General features: G+C 43.2%; 1 protein-coding gene across 6 annotated transcripts in view; it reads right to left on the reverse strand.

The window, feature by feature from the left end:
* FAM168B (family with sequence similarity 168 member B) overlaps positions 1–20,253 on the reverse strand; it is a 57,895-nt gene that overhangs the window by 10,653 nt on the left and 26,989 nt on the right. For all 6 annotated transcript variants that reach the window (XM_073581279.1, XM_073581277.1, XM_073581278.1 and 3 more), the window contains 3 exons: positions 15,478–15,620; positions 12,778–12,952; positions 5,727–5,852 (listed from right to left, as the gene is read on the reverse strand). In XM_073581279.1, the coding sequence (XP_073437380.1) occupies positions 5,740–5,852; positions 12,778–12,952; positions 15,478–15,620 (431 nt within the window). In that variant the 3' untranslated portion in view covers positions 5,727–5,739. The remainder of the gene's footprint in view (positions 1–5,726; positions 5,853–12,777; positions 12,953–15,477; positions 15,621–20,253) is intronic.

Here is a 20,253-nt window from a genome sequence, read left to right on the forward strand (position 1 = left end):
TGTGGACATAGCCTTACACAAGAAAAGTGACAGTATATATGCAATTAGGCCTCTAATATCTATTTTTTTTGTACATCTTCCATCCATGACTTTCGTGGATAGAACCAGGGCTGTGGAGTCTGTGCTCATTTTGGTGGAGTCGGAGTCGGTATAAAATGGACCGACTCCTAAAATATATAATAAATTGGGTACAGTAGTTCAATGCAGAATGTGCAGAACATTTTTTCATAGGAATTTGGGAAAGTTATGAAATGTCCTATAAATGGCTGTTCTATTCCTGATCTAAGGCTGCATTCACACAAGAACAGGTTCTTGCTATTGTAACGGACAATGCTTCAAACATAAGTACAATTACACTGATGAATGAGAGTAATGAACAACAGCTAGAAGAAAATTTAGGATTCAGTATGCTGGAGAGGGAAGGCCACAGTGCTGTTCATGTAACTGAGGAACAAACAGATATTACAACAGAAGAACAGAAAACTATACTGTAGAAATAGATGATCTTGTTGAAGCTGCTTCAAAACACTTTCCTATTCATCACATGCGCTGTGTTGTGCACACGCTGCAGCTGGCAATAAGAGATAGTCTGCAAGAGGGACATGCTGGAAATCTGATTGGAAAAGTGAGGAAATTGGTTATTGCCGCCAGAACCCCTAAAATTGATTCCATCTTGAAGAGACGTGCTGGGAAAGGGGCAATTGTCGATCAAGCCACTTGGTGGGCAGCACTTATTTAATGAGTGAGCGATTGCTTGAACTAAAACCGCTTCTTATAGAAATGACGAACCCTCAGGTAACCCTGAATAAAAGTCAATGGACACAGGTGGCTGAATTGAAGGAATTGTTTAATCACCCATTTACCGTGACTAAAAAATTACAAGCTGAGGATTTAACTCCTGGCATTTTCATAAGGGAGTGGAAGAACTTTCTATTTTGCCTGTCCCAGAGAGGAGGTTTAATCGCAGATGGCATTTCTGCTTCAATGAAACGGAGACACACAGCTATTGGAAAATAAAAATTTTCTGGCAGCTGTTTATGTGGACCCAAGTCATCGTATATTTCTTGATGATCAACAGCTTACTAAAGGAAAAGAAGCTCTGACTGAGGTAGCAGTTAGGATGAGTGGCCTACAGGAGGACTGCCAGGCGCAAGAGGACTTGGGTCCTGACAGTGCTACTGCTGCCATATCTTCATCCTCATCAGATGAGGAGTTTGACTTTGACAAGTATTTGGATGATATGGAGCAGACAAAGCGTTGCCACAAGGAAAAAGATTTCACTCCGTCTCCTATAGCAAGCAGATTGATCATATTTCAGCAAAATGTTTCACTTGCTCTCAAAGAAATAGAAAAATTAAACCGTTCATCAAAACTGACTGTGCATGAGGCATTCCTTTATACCTGGAAATTGTTAGAGATGTTGCCCATGTGGTTACAGCTTTGCCTCCAACCCAAGTTAGTGTAGAGAGGTTGTTCTCTAGCCTTAAAATAATGAGGTCAGATTTGAGGAGGATCTGATGGAGGCAATTCTATTTCTTAGAACAAATTCATAGACTGCACAAATGTTAGTTAGTTATTTATGTTTTTGTTGAAAACGGTCTTTTGCCACTTACATAGTTTATTACATAGTGTATAATATATATATATATATACATACACACACACACACACATACATACAGTGCCTACAAGTAGTATTCAACCCCCTGCAGATTTAGCAGGTTTGATAAGATGCAAATAAGTTAGAGCCTTCAAACTTCACACAAGAGCAGGATATATTAACAGATGCACAAATCTTACAAACCAAAAAGTTATGTTGCTCAGTTAAATTTTAATAAATTTTAAACATACAAGTGTGGGTCAATTATTATTCAACCCCTAGGTTTAATATTTTGTGGAATAACCCTTGTTTGCAATTACAGCTAATAATCGTATTTTATAAGACCTGATCAGGCCGGCACAGGTCTCTGGAGTTATCTTGGCCCACTCCTCCATGCAGATCTTCTCCAAGTTATCTAGGTTCTTTGGGTGTCTCATGTGGACTTTAATCTTGAGCTCCTTCCACAAGTTTTCAATTGGGTTAAGGTCAGGAGACTGACTAGGCCACTCCATCACCTTGATTTTTTGCCTCTTGAACCAGGCCTTGGTTTTCTTGGCTGTGTGCTTTGGGTCGTTGTCTTGTTGGAAGATGAAATGACGACCCATCTTAAGATCCTTGATGGAGGAGCGGAGGTTCTTGGCCAAAATCTCCAGGTAGGCCGTGCTATCCATCTTCCCATGGATGCGGACCAGATGGCCAGGCCCCTTGGCTGAGAAACAGCCCCACAGCATGATGCTGCCACCACCATGCTTGACAGTAGGGATGGTATTCTTGGTGTCGTATGCAGTGCCATCCAGTCTCCAAACGTCACGTGTGTGGTTGGCACCAAAGATCTCGATCTTGGTCTCATCAGACCAGAGAACCTTGAACCAGTCTGTCTCAGAGTCCTCCAAGTGATCATGAGCAAACTGTAGACGAGCCTTGACATGACGCTTTGAAAGTAAAGGTACCTTACGGGCTCGTCTGGAACGGAGACCATTGCGGTGGAGTACGTTACTTATGGTATTGACTGAAACCAATGTCCCCACTGCCATGAGATCTTCCCGGAGCTCCTTCCTTGTTGTCCTTGGGTTAGCCTTGACTCTTCGGACAAGCCTGGCCTCGGCACGGGAGGAAACTTTCAAAGGCTGTCCAGGCCGTGGAAGGCTAACAGTAGTTCCATAAGCCTTCCACTTCCGGATGATGCTCCCAACAGTGGAGACAGGTAGGCCCAACTCCTTGGAAAGGGTTTTGTACCCCTTGCCAGCTTTGTGACCCTCCACGATCTGGTCTCTGATGGCCTTGGAATGCTCCTTTGTCTTTCCCATGTTGACCATGTATGAGTGCTGTTCACAAGTTTGGGGAGGGTCTTAAATAGTCAGAAAAGGCTGGAAAAAGAGTTAATTAATCCAAACATGTGAAGCTCATTGTTCTTTGTGCCTGAAATACTTCTTAATACTTTAGGGGAACCAAATAGAATTCTGGTGGTTTGAGGGGTTGAATAATAAATGACCCTCTGAATAAACTTTTCACAATTTAAAAAAAATTTAAACAAAGAAATAACATTCTTTTTTGCTGCAGTGCATTTCACACTTCCAGGCTGATCTACAGTCCAAATGTCACAATGCCAAGTTAATTCCGAATGTGTAAACCTGCTAAATCTGCAGGGGGTTGAATACTACTTGTAGGCACTGTATATACATACATCCTTTCCTCAACCCTCAATCTACTCATCTCCCACCTCGACTACTGCAACATCCTTTTCTGTGGTCTCCCTGCTAACACTCTCGCACCTCTCCAGTCCATCCTTAACTCTGCCGCCCAAATAATTCATCTCTCTCCTCGCTACTCCTCCGCTTCTCCCCTCTGCAAATCTCTTCACTGGCTTCCATTCCCTCAGCGTATCCAGTTCAAATTACTAATACTGACCTACAAGGCCATCCATAACCTGTCTTCTCCATATGTCTCTGAACTAATCTCCCGATACCTTGCCTCACGTAATCTCCGGTCCTCCCAAGACCTCCTTCTCTCCTCCACACTTAAGGGGCTTTACACATAGCGATATCGCTAAAGCGTCACCGATTTTGTGACGCAGCAGCGATACCGCTAGCGATATCGCTACATGTGATACTCACATCCAACCGCCGCCCTCCGCTGGTTATTGCTGATCGCGCGAGATTGGCCTGGTCCATTTCTTGTTGTCGGCTTCCTGATGGCGCCAACGATCGAGCCATGGACGCCGGCGGAAGAAGACATCATCGCTGCGTGTGACAGGTAAGTATAGACCGCCGACCGCTGCTGCATCGCTAGTGAGATCTGCCTGTTTGGCAGCTCACTAGTGACCATTTAGCGATGCATTAGCAATCCTGACCGGGTTGTATCGTGGTCAGAATCGCTGGTGCATCGCTAAATGTAACGGGGCCCTTATTCACTCGTCACCCAACCACCTCCAAGACTTCTCCCGAATATCCCCAATCCTCTGGAATTCTTTGCCCCAACATGTCCAACTGTCAACCAGATTTGGATCCTTCAGACGGAACCTGAAAACCCACCTCTTCAAGAAAGCCTACAGCGTGCAATGACCCCGCTACCTCCTCACCACTACCGGAGATATCGCCTCAACCAACACCGGAGCTGCTGCAACCCCCCAACCTACTGTCTCCTTCCCCACCATCCTGTAGCATGTAAGCCCGAAAGGTCAGGGTCCTCTCCCCTCTGGACCATTCTGTGATTGTTAGTTTGTTTACTTTAAGTGGTATCTGTAATTTGTATGTAACCCCTTCTCATGTACAGCACCCTGGAATCAATGGTGCTATATAAATAAATAAATAATAATTCGCAATTGAATGGATCTGTGAAAAACCTGGATCAGTAACTGATGGCATCCTAACATTTTATTGATAGAAGAAGCTTGAAAAACATTTATCCGGTTTTTTGATAAGGAAAAAATACTGATGAAACACTTATGGAATAATCAAACACACTGATAAAAATATGATCATTGATGGAAATTGGGACTTTTTTTTGTTTTTTGAACAGAATCCATCTGTCAGCAGGTTTTTGCTATATAATCTTAGAGCAGCATAATATGGGGCAGGAGAAGCAAATTCCAGAGCTGTCACTTGTCAGTATGCTGGGCTGTCACTTGTCAGTACGCTGGGCTGTCACTTGTCAGTATGCTGGACTGTGCATCACCCCACACACCACTGATTAGAAGCTTACTGTGTGGTGTACATGGTCAGCAAGGAGCTCATCAGTGCTGGGGGGGGGGGGGGTGACACAGGTTAGCCTGTATGACAGAAAATAGCCAAAAAATGACATTCTAAAAACGGCACCCCTCAAGATGCTCAAAACCACATTCAAGTTTATTAACCCACCAGTTGCTTCACAGGAACTGAAGCAACGTGGAAAAAAAAAAAAAATGTACTTGAGACCCTAACTTTATTTTCACAGGGGTAACAAGAAAAATGGACCCCAAAATAAGTTGTGCAATTTCACTTGAGCGCGCCAATACCCCATATAAGAGAGAAAACTACCGTTTGAGCTCACGGCACGGCTTGGAAGTGACCACATTTTAGAAACCACAGCCCTCAAGGATTTTAAAAATAAAAATATGCAGGGATTTGATGCGCTCTGTGCATACTGGAGCACCCAAAGCACTTGTGTTTAACACTAGCAGTCATTTTTTTTTTTACTTTTGAAAAACTCCAGTTCTAAACTCCAACCCAAACCCAATCTGCAAAGAATGGAAAACATTAAAACTTTTTTTTTTTAGAATTTTTATCTAACTAATAGGGTAAACAAAGGGGGATTTGCTCAACTATTTTTTTTTCTTTTAAACAATGTGATAGGGTCTATCATAGTGATCAAAAGGAACCAGTAAGAAAAATTCCCTTTTGTTGCCAGGTACAGATTTATTTATTTTTTCCCCAGGAGGAAGACGTCAGGCCAGTGGACAGATCCAGTGGGCGCGGGAATGGCGGAGATACCAGGGGGCATCATTTCTCCCTCCTCTGACATGTATATCATGTCAGAAGAAATTATTTTATTCGGTGGTCGCTAAGGGGGTTAAACTTACGATAGATGGATGACTGAAAGAGGCCTCATACAGGAAAGTCGGAGAACAAAAGACATGGCAACAAACTTACCCTGGTCGACTAATCACCATTGTGTTGGGACATAACTATAGGTTGGTGTCCCTGGAGGCCGATATGCAGGCATTGTAACTTGGTGAGGGGTTACTGGAGTTGGTGAATGGGCAGTCAACAATGTACCTAGAAAACAAGGGTTAGAGATACATTTCAGCGTAACATTCAACAAACAATGTGTGGCCGAAAGTATCCAAATAATTTCATATATAAGTGCAACAAAATCTGGAGGATGTGGGAGAGATCGGCATGGTGAACTAGAAATCCAAAGTAACAGGCAATTGTGGTCAACACTTAAACCCCTGAATAATAAAAGGGCATTAACAAGGTCAACCCCCCCCCCCTTCCTTAGAAACTATATATGGGCATGCAAATCAGCAAGAGATACATTTTAGCAATATGCAAATGAGGCGCTAAGTGCTTTGGCACGCCTGGGGCCTTTAATAAAGTGATAGCTCAATGTGTCAGACACCGGCCAGGAAGTCTGGGATCAAAGCTCTTCTCACTTCTGTGTACCAAACTGCCCTGCAAAGGGCACTGGCTGCAGTGTTCGACCACATATGCCGTCAAGTAGGGCACCTTAGTGGGCAGAAGTGAGGAAGCATTGAGCTAGAATTCAGAGATGGAGGCAATAAGTATGGAAATAATGAAACGCTGCTTCCTGGGCTCAAGTGCACTGGGCTGGGACAGAGCACTTAACACCTCACATGCATCAACAATTTGTGGATTTCTCCAGATTCATGCAACATAAAGTGTACATAAAATACAGCTCTGGCAAAAATTAAGAGACCACTGCAAAATTTTCAGTTTGTCTGATTTTTATCTTTATAGATATATTTTTGAATAAAATGTAAATTGCTCTTTTATTCTATAAACTACAGACAACATGTCTCCAAATTTCCAAGCACTACATTTTGTATTTATTTTTAGAAAATGAGAAATGGTCAAAATAACAAAAAAATGCAGTGCTTGCAGACCTCAAATAATGCTAAGAAGTTCATAATCATTTAGAAACAACAATACTATTGTTTTAACTCACGAAGAGTTCAGAAATCAATATTTAGTGGTATAACCATGATTTTTAATCACCGCTTTCATGCGTCTTGGCATGCTTTCCACCAGTCTTTCACACTGCTTTTGGGTGACCTTATGCCACTCCTGGTACAAAAATGTAAGCAGTTCTTCTTTGTTTGATGGCTTGTGATTATCCATTTTCCTCTTGATTCCATTCCAGAGGTTTTAAATGGGGTTCAGGTCTGGAGATTGGGCTGGCCATGACAGGGATTAAATGTGGTGGTCCTTCATCCACATATTGATTGACCTAGCTGTGTGGCATGGAGCATTGTCTTGCTAGAAAATCCAGTCCTCAAAGTTGGGGAACATTGCCTGAGCAGAAGGAATCAACTGGTTTTCCAGGATAACCTTGTATGCGGCTTGATTCATACAGCCTTAGCAAAGATTAACCTGCCCAATTCCAGCCTTGCTGAAGCATCCCCAGATCATCACTGATCATCCACCAAATTTCACAGTGGGTGCAAGATACTGTGGCTTGTATGTCTCTCCAGGTCTCTGTCTAACCATTAGATGACCAGGTGTTGGGCAAAGCTGAAAACTAAACTCATCACAGAAGATTACCTTACTCCAGTCCTCTATGGTCCAATCCTTATGGTCTTTGGCAAACTTCAGCCTGGCTCTCCGTTGCTTCTCATTGATGAAAGGCTTTTTTCTAGCTTTACATGACTTGAGCCCTGCCTCTAGGAGCCTGTTACAAACTGTTCTTGCCGTGAACTTCACTCCAGCTGCCATTTGCCATTCCTTTTGTAGGTCACTTGATGTCATCCTGCGGTTGCTGAGTGACATTCGAATAAGATGGCGGTCATCCCGGTCAGTGGAGAGTCGTTTTCGCCCTCTGCCGGTCTGTAGCTTTGATGTCCCCAATGTGTGCTGCTTGACCTTGTCGTAATGGACTGCCATCTTAGAAATTTTAAGGATGGAGGCAACATGACGCTCACTGTATCCCTCTGTTAGTAAAGCCAGAATTGGGCCCTTCTTTTCCTCACTCAAGACTTTTCTTTTCAACTCCTTTGGCATGGTAAAAAGTTATTTTTTCATGCCTATTACTTTTGGGATATTACTCGCACTTGTTTTGCCATCCAGCTTGTCCAATTGCAAGAGGATTGTGAACACCACAGCAGGGTTTTTTATACTTTCCTTCATAAATAAGATTTGGTTCAGGTGATCACCTAATCAGAAGCACATTAAGTAGAATGAGGTGCACTCTGGTTTGAATTCAACTCATGCTGGAATGGAATGGCTGTCAGACATGTAGAGAAGCTACTGTGCAGTGGTCTCTTTACCCCATATTGATGGAGCTGATTTGTAGCTTAACCCCTTTATCCCCAAGGGTGGTTTGCACGTTAATGAACGGGCCAATTTTTACAATTCTGACCGGGCCAATTTTTACAATTCTGACCATTGTCCGTTTATGAGGTAGTAACTCTGGAACGCTTCCATGGATCCCGATGATTCTGACATTGATTTCTCGTGACATATTGTACTTCATGTTAGGCCTCTTTCACACTTCCGTTTTTTACAATCAGTCACAATCCGCCAGGTTTTGAAAAAAAACGGATCCTCAAATTTTTTTTGAGGATCCGTTTTTTTCCCATTGACTTGCATTAATGGCGGATTGTGACGGATTGCTCTCTCTCTCTCTCTCTCTCTCTCTCCGGCCAGCGATTCCTTTAAATTTCTTCATTTTCAGGATCCGTCTGAAAACGGATCCTGTGCCATCCGTTCACATCAGTTGAGAACGGATCCGCTTGTCCGCCTTTTTGGCGGATTATAACTGATGCAAAAAACTGAAGTGTGAAAGAGGCCTTAGTGGTAAAATTTCACTGATGTAACTTGCGTTTATTTGTGGAAAAAAAAACCGGAAATTTGGCGAAAACTTTGAAAGTTTCGCAATTTTCCAACTTTGACTTATGCTCTTAAATCACAGAGATATGGCACACAAAAAACTTAATAAGTAACATTTCCCACATGTTTACATCAGCACAATTTTGGAACCAAAATTTTTTTCTGTTTTGAAATTATAAGGGTTAAAAGTTGACCAGAGATCTCATTTTTTACAACACTATTTTTTTTTTTAGGGACCACATCACATTTGAAGTCACTTTGAGGAGTCTATATGATAGAAAATACCCAAAAGTGACACCAAAAAAAACTGCACCCCTCAAGGTGCTCAAAACAACATTCAAGAAGTTTATTAACCCTTTACTTTGCTTCACAGGAACTGAAGCAATGCAGAAGGAAAAAATTAACATTTAACTTTTTTTGTTTACAAACATTTTACTTCAGAACCAATTGTAAAAAGTGTAAAAAGAGAAAATGAACCACAAAATTTGTTGTGCAATTTCTCCGGAATACGCAGATACCCCATATGTGAGGGTAAACCACTGTTTGGGCGTATGGCAGAGCTTGGAAGGGAAAAAGCGCAGTTTGACTTTCTCAATGCAGAATTAGCTGGAACAGAGATAGGACGCCATGTCGCATTTGGAGAGCCCCTGATGTGCCTAAACAGTGGAAACCCCCACAAGGGACCCCATTTTGGAAACTAGACCCCTTAAGGAACTTACCTAGATGTGTGGTGAGCACTGTGAACACCCAAGTGCTTCACAGAAGTTTATAAAGTGGAGACGTGAAAATAAAAAAATTTTTTTTCCCTCAAAAAGGATTTTTTAGCCCACTATTTTTTATTTTCACAAGGATAACAGGAGAAATTGGACCACAAAAGTTGTTGTGCAATTTGTCCTGAGAACGCTGATACCCCATATGTGGGGGGGGGGGGGGAACAACTGGGCGCATGGGAGAGCTTGGATGGGAAGGAGCACCGTTTTGGAATTCAGACTTTTATGGAATGTTCTGCAGGCGTCATGTTGAGCGTGCAGAGCCCCTGATGTGCCTAAACAGTAGAAAGCCCCCAAAAGTGACCCCATATTGGAAACTACACCCCCCCAAGGAGCTTATCTAGTTGGGAGTTCAAAGTGCTCACCACACAAGTGCTTCACAGAAGTTTATAACGTGGAGCCGTGAAAATAAAAATAAAAAAATTTCCACAAAAATGATTTTTTAGCCCCTAATTTTTTTTTTCCCCAAGGGTAACAGGAAAAATTAGACCCCCCAAAGTTGGTGTGCAATTTGTCCCGAGTACGCTGATGCCCCATATGTTGGGGTAAACCACTGTCTGGGCTCGGAAGGGAGGGAGAACCCTTTTGACTTCTTGAACGCAAAATTGGCTGGAATCTATGGTGGCGCCATGTCGCATTTGGAGACCCCCTGATGTACTTAGAATTGAGGGGTTTCCACTATTTAACTCCAACCCTAACTTCAAGACACCCCTAACCACAACCCTAATCTCAACCCGAACCCACCCCAAACCCTAATCCCAACCCTAACCCCAACACACCACTAACCCTAATCCCAACCCTAACCCCAACCGCAACCCTAACCGCAACCCTAACCCCAATCCCAACCCTAACCCTAATTGCAACCCTAACCGCAACCCTAACCCCAATCCCAACCCTAACCCTAATTGCAACCCTATCTCTAAACGGAAAAATGAAAATATATTTTATTTCATTATTTTTCCTAACCTATGGGGGTGATAAAGGGGGGGGGGGGGTTACTATTTTTTTTATTTTGATCAATGTGATAGGGTGTATCACAGTGATCAAAAGGAACCAATAGGAAAAATCTTCCTATTGTTGCCGGGCATCGGCCGGCAGGTCTCAGTGGGCGCACCGCTATTTTCTTCCCGGAAGAAGATGGCGGCGCCCATGGAGGGGAAGAAAGCGGGCCAAGGACCACCGGGAGGTAAAGGCGGTGGGGGAAATCAGAGGAGAGAGAAATTAAATGGCACATCAGACTTTTTTTTTTGCGGTTGCCGTTATATGGTTAATAAGGGCGATCGCAAAAGTGGGGGGTCGGTAAAAACTGACCCTAATCATGTTCTCTGTGGTCTCGGATACCCCTGACAGCCAAAACCTCAGAGAAAATCTGACTGGGGGGCGCTATACACTTTTACCCTTAACTACTGCCATTAAAAGACATATTGGCAGTCATTAAGGGGTTCATTTTTGCCAGAGCTGTATATTACATACACACACTTGCATTGGTGGGGAAGGTTACAGGTCTCAAAGTTGTGACACACCATATTTAATTTAACACCAATATCCTCAATCACCACATTATTAAAGGGAATCTGTCACCCTTTTTTTGAACTATCAGCTGCCGGCATTGACATCAGGGGCTTATCTACAGCATTCTGTAATGCTGTAGATAAGACCCCAATGTAACCTGGAAGATCAGAAAAACACATTAAGATTATACTCACCGGAGGGCGCAGTCCGGTCCGATGGGTGTCGCGGTCCGGCGCCTCCCACCTTCATACAATGCCATCCTCTTCTTCCCTTCCTGTCGTGGCTCCGGCGCAGGTGCACTGCTCTGTCCTGTTGAGGGCAGAGCAGAGTCCTGCACTGCGCAGGCGTCGGGAGAGGTCTGGCGCCTGCGCACTGCAGTATTCGGCTCTGCCCTCTACAGGGCAGAGCGGTGCGCCTGAGCCGGAGCCACTACAGGAAGGGAAGAAGAGGATGGCATCGTATGAAGATGGGAGCCGCCAGACCCCCCCTCCGGTGAGTATAATCTAATGTGTTTTTCTTATCTTTCAGGTTATATCAGGGGCTTATCTACAGCATTACAGAATGCTGTAGATAAGCCCCTGATGTCAATGCCTACAGCTGATAGTCCAAAAAAAGTGTGACAGATTCCCTTTAAAGCCAGAAAGGTATAATATATCATATTAACACCTAAAAAAACGACGCTTTCTTTAAAAAAAAAAAAAAAAAAAATTTCTAAAAAAGAAAAATCTTATGGGTATATATTAAAAATTATTTCCAAAAGGATCATAAAAACAGGGTAATATTGGAATGGGTATGTACAGACCAAATAGTAACGGTAGTATATGCTGTCACAGGAGGATGGTATAATAAAAGGTAGAATATAGCAATGAATACTAGACAGTAAATAAGACAGTCTGTTATACAGCTTATCATAATGTTAAGACATTTAATCGCGTAAAAAAAAACCAAAACAGGCAGTATTATGCAAATATATTGTATATTCGACACCTGAGTGATATACCAAAAAGATACAAGAATAAACAGCCCATGTAGTAGTCTAACAAAGCATATGAACCACAGATATTAGTTTAGACACAGTGGTAAAGCAGCATTACCTATGGTGTTAAGATCCAGGAATCCACCACACCCGATGCGTGTTTCACACTGAAATGCTTTGTCCAGTGGGTTCCTGGATCTTAACACCAGCACTGAAATCTCATCTCCAGAGATCTTAATGTCGAGATCTCCATTTGCGTATGCGTCGCTTTCCCTCCCCCCCCACCCCGGCAGCCATTTTCCCGGAGTCCACTGCACAGGAATGCAGGGGGCTCCGTCCTTTCACAAAATGTCGGCAGAGCCCCCCCCCCGCAGCACCGGAGACCCCCTCAGCGGCAGCACCGGAGACCCCAGCAGCACCGCCAGACACCCCTTCATCCCAGCCTGCAGCAACGGTACCGGTAAGGTATATACGCATTATAACACGCACCCCATCCCCCCTAAATTGGGGGGGAGTGTGTCTTACAATCCGTAAAATACGGTATGTGAAAACAAAACCTAAAAAACCCATGGTGGAATAGCATTTTTTTCCACCATAGAATTTTTCTCCAGTTTTTCAGTATATTGTCAATGAATAGCATAATTCAAAAACTACAACTTGTTTTTTTTTTTTGCTGGATAACCCCTCGCTGAAAAGCTTAAAATCTGATGGTTACTAATCATTTAAAAATATTTTAGTGATACAGTTTGTAAATGTCCACGGATTTCTGAAGACACTGCCTTTTATAATGAACGAGGGGTGCCAATAATGACAGAGTCCTCCTTTAGTCAAAACAACATACTACTTTACTTACAGTAAATATTACAGCTCATACCTGCAGACATTGCCATTGTGGTCCCAGCTACCATGCCCATAGCCACACCACTGCCTCGTGGCGGAATCGCAGCGGGGTACATCGTAGCTGGCATTCCATTGGGCTGCACAACGGTAGTGTGATGGATTACATGTGGAGGGGCTGCAAACAGAGGCTGTGTATAGTAGGTTCCCTGCTGTAATGCAAAGAATAAAAAGAAAATCCATTTTGAATGAATAGAGCAAGCGGATTTTATCTGTATTCTAACAGATGCAGGCAGCAGGATGTCGGACTTGTCAGCCCAGGGATCCATGCTGTCCCGGACTACTGACACCTTATGCTATAATTTTTACATCATTTTTAAAAGGAGTTCTTGCACATTTATTCTTCGGGAGCACAGCGCTCCCCTGCCTCCTGGCTTCCTCCTTGCAGGGGGCGGTGCGCTCCTGATGACTGACAGTCCAGATCATAACCATAGCTGAGCTGCTGGCGCAAACCATGGCAATGAGAAGTAAGCTATAGAAATAAAAATCCCTCCATTGCTGAGAGTGGAGTGTATTTAATGATTATTTTTTTAAACAGAGGTAAAATGCTAATATACACACAAGAACGTCACAATGCTCCTATTTAAGATTAGACCTTTTAGGATGTCTGAATGCTTTCAGTGAATGCAGATATTCTTGGATAAACTAAGAGGCCAAGAAAAACAGATTTCACAAGCAGAGTGTCACCGACACGGCTCGTCACTGGATGTCAGCCCTCTTGTAATAAACCTTTCAGACGTGTGAACAGCACGTAAACAGGACAGGTTTATAATGTGCTGCCCAGCCCAATTAGCCTGGCTGACTCCCCTGCTGTTGGTCCTACAAATATAGTGCAGAGAGGTCTGTGCAGGCATCAGAAGCGATAAGGTCACTGTTCTTCTATCCCAGGACTGCTGCAATCACATGACTAAACCAGCCAATAATGTGCCAGTCTAGTCACCTGAAATCTGCAGCCAATCAGCGGTCTCAGCAGTCCTGTGACATCATTGCTTCCAACACCGACCATCAGAGCAGCATAAAATGTGGATGAAGACTGGCGAATATGCCAGATTTTCATAACTGCACTATATCCACGGCCCTGGTTACAGTTTTAATTAAGACAAATAACTCCTTGAATCTTCTGATTGTTTCCAATTACAAGCAGTAAGAAAAGAGCTTGAAAATGGAAAAATCAAGGTTGTACACAGAACCTGAGCCACGTCAGACTAAAATAAGCGTGATATGCTATAAGACATGCACCCGTGCCTACCGAAGCCAGATCTACTTATCTGCAACATAAATTAATCCCTTAATGGCCGGAGCTTTTTTGTTCTCGTTTTTCGCTCCCCTTCTTCCCAGAGCCATAACTTTTTTCTTTTTCCATCAATATGGCATGTAGTGTACTCGAAAACGGGAAAAGAAAATTCCAAGTGCGGCGAAAAAAAAAAAAAAGTGCAATCCCACACTGGTTTTTTGTTTGGCTTTTCTGCTAGGCTCACTAAATGCTAAAACTAGCCTGCTATTATGATTCTCCTGGTCATTACGAGTTCATAGACACCAAACATGTCTAGGGTCTTTTATCTAAATGGTGAAAAAAAAATTCCCAAGTTTGCAAAAAAAAATAATAAAAAATTGCGCCATTTTCCGAGACCCGTAGCATCTACACTTTTTGTGATCTTGGGTTGGGTGAGGGCTTTTTTTTTGCGTGCCGAGCTGTCCTTTTTAATGATACCACTTTTGTGCAGATATGTTGTTTTGATCGCCCGTTATTGCATTTTAATGCAGTGTCGCGGCGACCAAAAGAATGTAATTCTGGCGTTTTGATTTTTTTCTCGCTATGTCGTTTAGCGATCAGGTTAATCTTTTTTTTATTGATAGATCGGGCGATTCTGAAAGCGGCGATACCAAATATGTGTATGTTTGATGTTTTTATTATTTTATTTTGATTAGGGCTAAAGGAGGGCGATTTGAACTTATGTTTTTTTTATCATTTTTCTATGCAGAGGAATTACAGCATTGCTATGAACGCCGACCACAGGGTGGCGCTCATAGCAATCTGCCTTCAACAACGATAGAGGTTTCGAGGAGACCTCAGGTTGTTATGGCAACGCATCGCTGACCCCCGATCACGTGACGGGGGTCGACGCTGCGCATATTTCCGGTCGCGCGCCGGAAGTTCTAGTTAAATGCCCGCTGTCAGTGTTTGACAGCGGGATTTAATTAGTTAATAGGCGCGGGCGGATCGCAACAGCAGACATGTCGCAGCTTTGAGGTGGGCTCACCGCCGGAGTCCACCTCAAAGCTGGGGATACTGACTACTGATGTACTATTCCGTCAGCGGTCAGTAAGGGGTTAAAGAGGACAGCGCCACCACGGACCAGATGTAAAGAAGCTATTATTGCACATGCACCTAAATATGGTCAGACTTGGAAAAGGCTTCTTTAAGAAACATCCCTCAATAATAGGCTGCTCTAAGAGTCTCCTTGTGGAACCTCCCCTGCCCCCAGAAGATAAACTGTAATTCGGGAGACATTGCAGCAAGTGCCCATCATTCCAGGCTGCCACCATTAGAAGACAATGGTCGCCTGCTAGTACTACTGGTATAGGACATGAGATTTATACTACATGTCAAAGGCTGACAAAGAACAACAAATAAAGACGACACAATAGTAAGATTATTACCCTAACCAACCTTTACCTGTGCATATGGATTTTGATGTGGGTAGGCACTTCTTACTGGATATACTGCAGTCTGGTAAGGGTTAGGGGAAGAAGAATAGGGTGGCACAGCTCCGCTGGTGGGTGAACATGACACTTTGTATGGCGTACCTGGTGTATATCCTGCAAGAGTAGAAAAATGGGTAAGGACTCGCATGCTAGAGCAGACATAAATGTACGGGGGGGTCACAAGATGTAACTGAATCATCAGGATCCAGCAGAGTAAATGCAGAAACCATAGAAATTGTGCAACATCTCATGTCAACATAAATCATCTCCAGCAGTAAGACTCATGGTGGTCCCCAAGGCCCCACAATAGCCACCTTATACAGGGGGCCACAAATAAAAAAGTCATAGCTGGAGCCCGGCAGCCATTCTCGCTGGGTTACCAATATGAGAAATTGCTGACGTATTGCATGAAGAGAGAACCATTCGCTTCTTATAGCGAGTGCCACCCTCACGGCGTCACCCGCTGACTATGGCACTGGATCCTAAATAGAGAAACAAATTTTTCTTTACATGGAGCAAATCACTGTGTCTTGTGCACATTAAACAGCTGGGAAACCTGGGACCAAAAGTCAGCAATTCGGTTTGTGTCACTTTAGCTATGTGCAGCAATGTCTGGTGTTTTTAAAAGTCACAAAACCCACGAAGACATCCACATTGTAAGCAATCCAGTGTAAGACTGCCTCCTACTCTATCATCAGCAGAGACACTGGGAAAGATATGCTGTAATGAGTTGTCACAAATAAAGAGACCTAGCAGAAATCACAGAAGAGCGATCATACTGCAAGGACCCTTACAAGTTAATCAATTTTTTGCCAAATATATTACCCCTGATATTTTTACTAAACAAAATCATACAGCTATAGCAATGGCTTTACAGCAACTCCATCGCTCACAAATGAAGAGTCTCCAAGCCTATACAATGCAGCTCCATACTACAGTGTCAGTGTGGCCTATACAATGCAGCTCCATAATGCAGGGTCTCAGCGTGGACTGTTATGATTGAGTCACCGTAGGAGGCAGACACAAAAATAGAAGCTACGTCCAGAAAACCAGAGAAGTTGGCAACTATCAGATTGCAGACCCCTGAACCTATCAACACCTAGCCGTAGCCGTGGGGGGTTCCTACGATGCCCTAGACCCCTCGATCACAGCCGGAGAGATAAATAGCCAAAAGACAGAAAAGGAAATCTAAACTGCCCCAGAGCAGACCCCAAAGTAAGAGGCAGCCCCCAACATATAATGACGGTGAAGCAAGATGAAAAAACACTCACACAGATAGAAAGATAGGGTGAGCAAATGATGGGGCCCAAGCTAACTACACAGAACAGGAAAGGAAGGTTGCTGTCTGCAATCTGCCAAAACCCTATCAAAACATAAGCCAACAAGCTGATATGAAAAAAGACCCTGAAGCAGCTAGGCTTCAAAAACTAAGGCTGTGTGCACACGCTGCGGATTTTGCTGTACCATACCCCTGTAAAAAAAAGAATAAAAAATACAAAATCGGGGTATATTTACCTTCCGACGTCACGCGCTGACATCCCGGGCCACAACGTTCCCAGTAATGCCTTGCGGCAAGGTCCTGTGATGACGTAGTCTCGCATGACTCTAGCGGTCTCGCGAGATCGCTATAGTAACGCGAGACCAACGTCATCGCAGGTCTCGCTGGGAACGCCGAGGCCCGGGAATGCAGCGCGGGACGTCGGAAGGTAAATATACCCCAATTTTTTATTTTGTTATCATTTTTAACATTCTATCTTTTACTATTGAGGCCGCATAGGCGGCCTCAATAGTAAAAAGCTGCTCACACCTGTAAAACACTATGTTTGACGAGTGTGACCAACCTGTCAATCACTTTCCAAGCGATGCTTCAAATCGCTTGGAAAGTGCTTGAGAAAATCGCGGCAAAATCGCAAACAGAATTGAGGTAAAATCGCGGTGAAATCACGCGGAAAAAAACGTGCGATTTCTGGGAAGGAGTCCGGTTTTCACTGTGCGTTTTAAAACGCTACGTGGGCACATAGCCTTAACATTATTTATTATAGACCTATGGATATATTTTGACATAGGCACCTGTGCACTTTAATATCTAATTGGTGACGTAAACTGCCTTGTTTTTCATATATACAAATTTGAAAAAGCTTGCAACTATGTATTATACTATATATTCATACACTATATGAAACCAATTTTCGTGCAATCTATTTCTACTTGCCTTTTTAGACACCCTTTCTAATCTATATGTGGATACTAAGTGTCGCTGATTCCTTTATATATTGTGATTCTTGATTGACTCATTACTTGTATTCTATTATTCCTTTTTTTGGAAGAAAATAATAAAAATATACATTTTTTAATTTATTGCTCTTTAATCCATTTTTTCTTTGGGTATTATATCTTGTTGTGATGGATGAGCTTTGATATTAGCCTGCTTTTGGTTTAGAGTCTCAGCGTGGCCTATACAATGCAGCTCCATACTGCAGAGTCTCAGCGTGGCCTATACAATGCAGCTCCATACTGCAGAGTCTCAACGTGGCCTATACAATGCAGCTCCATACTGCAGAGTCTCAGCGTGGCCTATACAATGCAGCTCCATACTGCAGAGTCTCAGCGTGGCCTATACAATGCAGCTCCATACTGCAGAGTCTCAGCGTGGCCTATACAATGCAGCTCCATACTGCAGTCTCAGCGTGGCCTATACAATGCAGCTCTATACTGAAATCTCAGTGCGGCCTATAAAATGTAGCTCCATACTGCAGAGTCCAGTGCCCCATATAATGCAGCTCTATACTGAAATCTCAGTGTGGCCTATACAATAAAGCTCCATGCTACAGAAATGTTATCTTCACAAGTACTCGGCGCATGGAACCCAAAATGTCACATTTTCAGGTAACCCTATGGATGCATTTAACGTACACATCATAAAATGTTCATGTCATGTATGCCAAATATAGGTTCTGCTCACATAACGTTAAAAGCCTTACCCAATGTAATCATATGACTCGCATCTTGATCGATTTTATTTAGATTATTGGAAAACCACTTAAGGCCCCGTCTCACTAAGCAATCTCGGTAGCGAGATCGCTGCTGAGTCACAACTTTTGTGACACAACAGCGATCTCACCAGCGAGATCGCTGTGTGTGACAGCGATCAGTGAGCGGCCCCCCTGCCGGTATCGCTGATAGAAACCTCTGGACATTTCTTTGGTCGCTGGTCTCCCGCTGGCCAGCACGCATCGATGTGTGTGACAGCGGGAGACCAGCGATCAGGTGTAAAAAAATAATAAAAAAAATAAAAAATACAGTTATTCTCACCTTCCGATGTCCCGTTCAGCCATCCCGCCTCTCTCCACGCTCTGGTCCCAGTGATCCTTTGCACGAATGACCGCGAGACTTTGTTATCCCGCGAGACCGTGACATCTCGCGGTCATTCGTGCAAAGGATCACTGGGACCGGAGCGTGGAGAGAGGCAGGATGGCTGAACGGGACGTCGGAAGGTGAGAATAACTATATTTTTTATTTTGATACTATTTTCTACAGCGATAGCCAGCGATGCCGGGCGCTCGGCATCGCTGTACTGATCGCTGGTGAAGCTGTCTGTGTGACAGCTCACCAGCGATCACATAGCGACTTACCAGCGATCCTGACACCTTCATATCGGTGTCGGGATCGCTGGTGAGTCGCTTAGTGTGACGGGGCCTTTAGACTTATATAGACACTAACTTTACTGCAAGGAGAAACCTATAAAAATGACATGCAACTCAAATAGTGACATTAATTTCATAAATGTAATACACAGTCAAGAGTAGACAATAAAAAGTTCAAGGATAACCACTACACAAGAATTATACATAAAAACACACATGATGTGGAGATGAAAGAGCAAATCCTGAATCACAATTCAATAGAATAATGTAAATAGTTACTTTAAGCATATTGTACAGTTGAAAAGTATTCAGCTCAAAAGTTATTAGTTCCCTCACTAAAGCCACCAGCGAAACGCGCGTTGAGGCTTCCATGCTGTTGGGTCTGCATTTACTCAATATGTTTTGTTGATGTTCACTTCATTTGTCTACCGATCCCTCCTGATGTGTTACTGATCTATGTGCCTACTGATCTGAACTTTTATTGGGGGCAATTTTGGTCATACTTGTATACACTCCTTTGACTTTTTCATAATTATTTACCTCCTTTGTTTATTCATTATTTACTCATGAGCACATCACATTATTCAACATTACCTCATTGTTGATATATTTACACATCGGGAGGATTATTTTACTAACCAATATTCAGCCTGCATATAGAAAATATATCTTATGAAAATTCCTGAACTCCCCTGATTCTATTGCCCTTTTCCGTTTTGTGCTGTGTCACTCCATTGCAGAGATATTCACATCTGTGGCTTTTGGAGCGCTGCATGTGAAATTTCTGCCTGCAGTCCAGTGGGACGTTTCTTCAGAGTCTTTGGTGGGGTGTATCCTTTTACCATACCCTCCTAGAGGCTGCCAATCACAGCTCAGCAGCTGATCTAATAGTCTCAGACATGGCAGAGATATGATTGTCAGCCTCTGAGAGGGATGAGAGAAAGTGTACAACCCCAGAGAAGACTTAGAAGAAATGCCCCGCTGGACTGCAGGCAGAGATTTTACACTTTATGATCCAAAAGCAACAAATCTCAATATCTCTGCAAAAAGATTGACACAGGGCAAAACAAAAAAAGAGCATTATAGTCAGGGAAGCTGAGGGG

The sequence above is a fragment of the Dendrobates tinctorius genome, unplaced genomic scaffold (genome assembly GCF_039654945.1).
Source record: "Dendrobates tinctorius isolate UK_male_01 unplaced genomic scaffold, ASM3965494v1 ptg000069l, whole genome shotgun sequence".
In the NCBI taxonomy this organism is placed as follows: domain Eukaryota; kingdom Metazoa; phylum Chordata; class Amphibia; order Anura; family Dendrobatidae; genus Dendrobates; species Dendrobates tinctorius.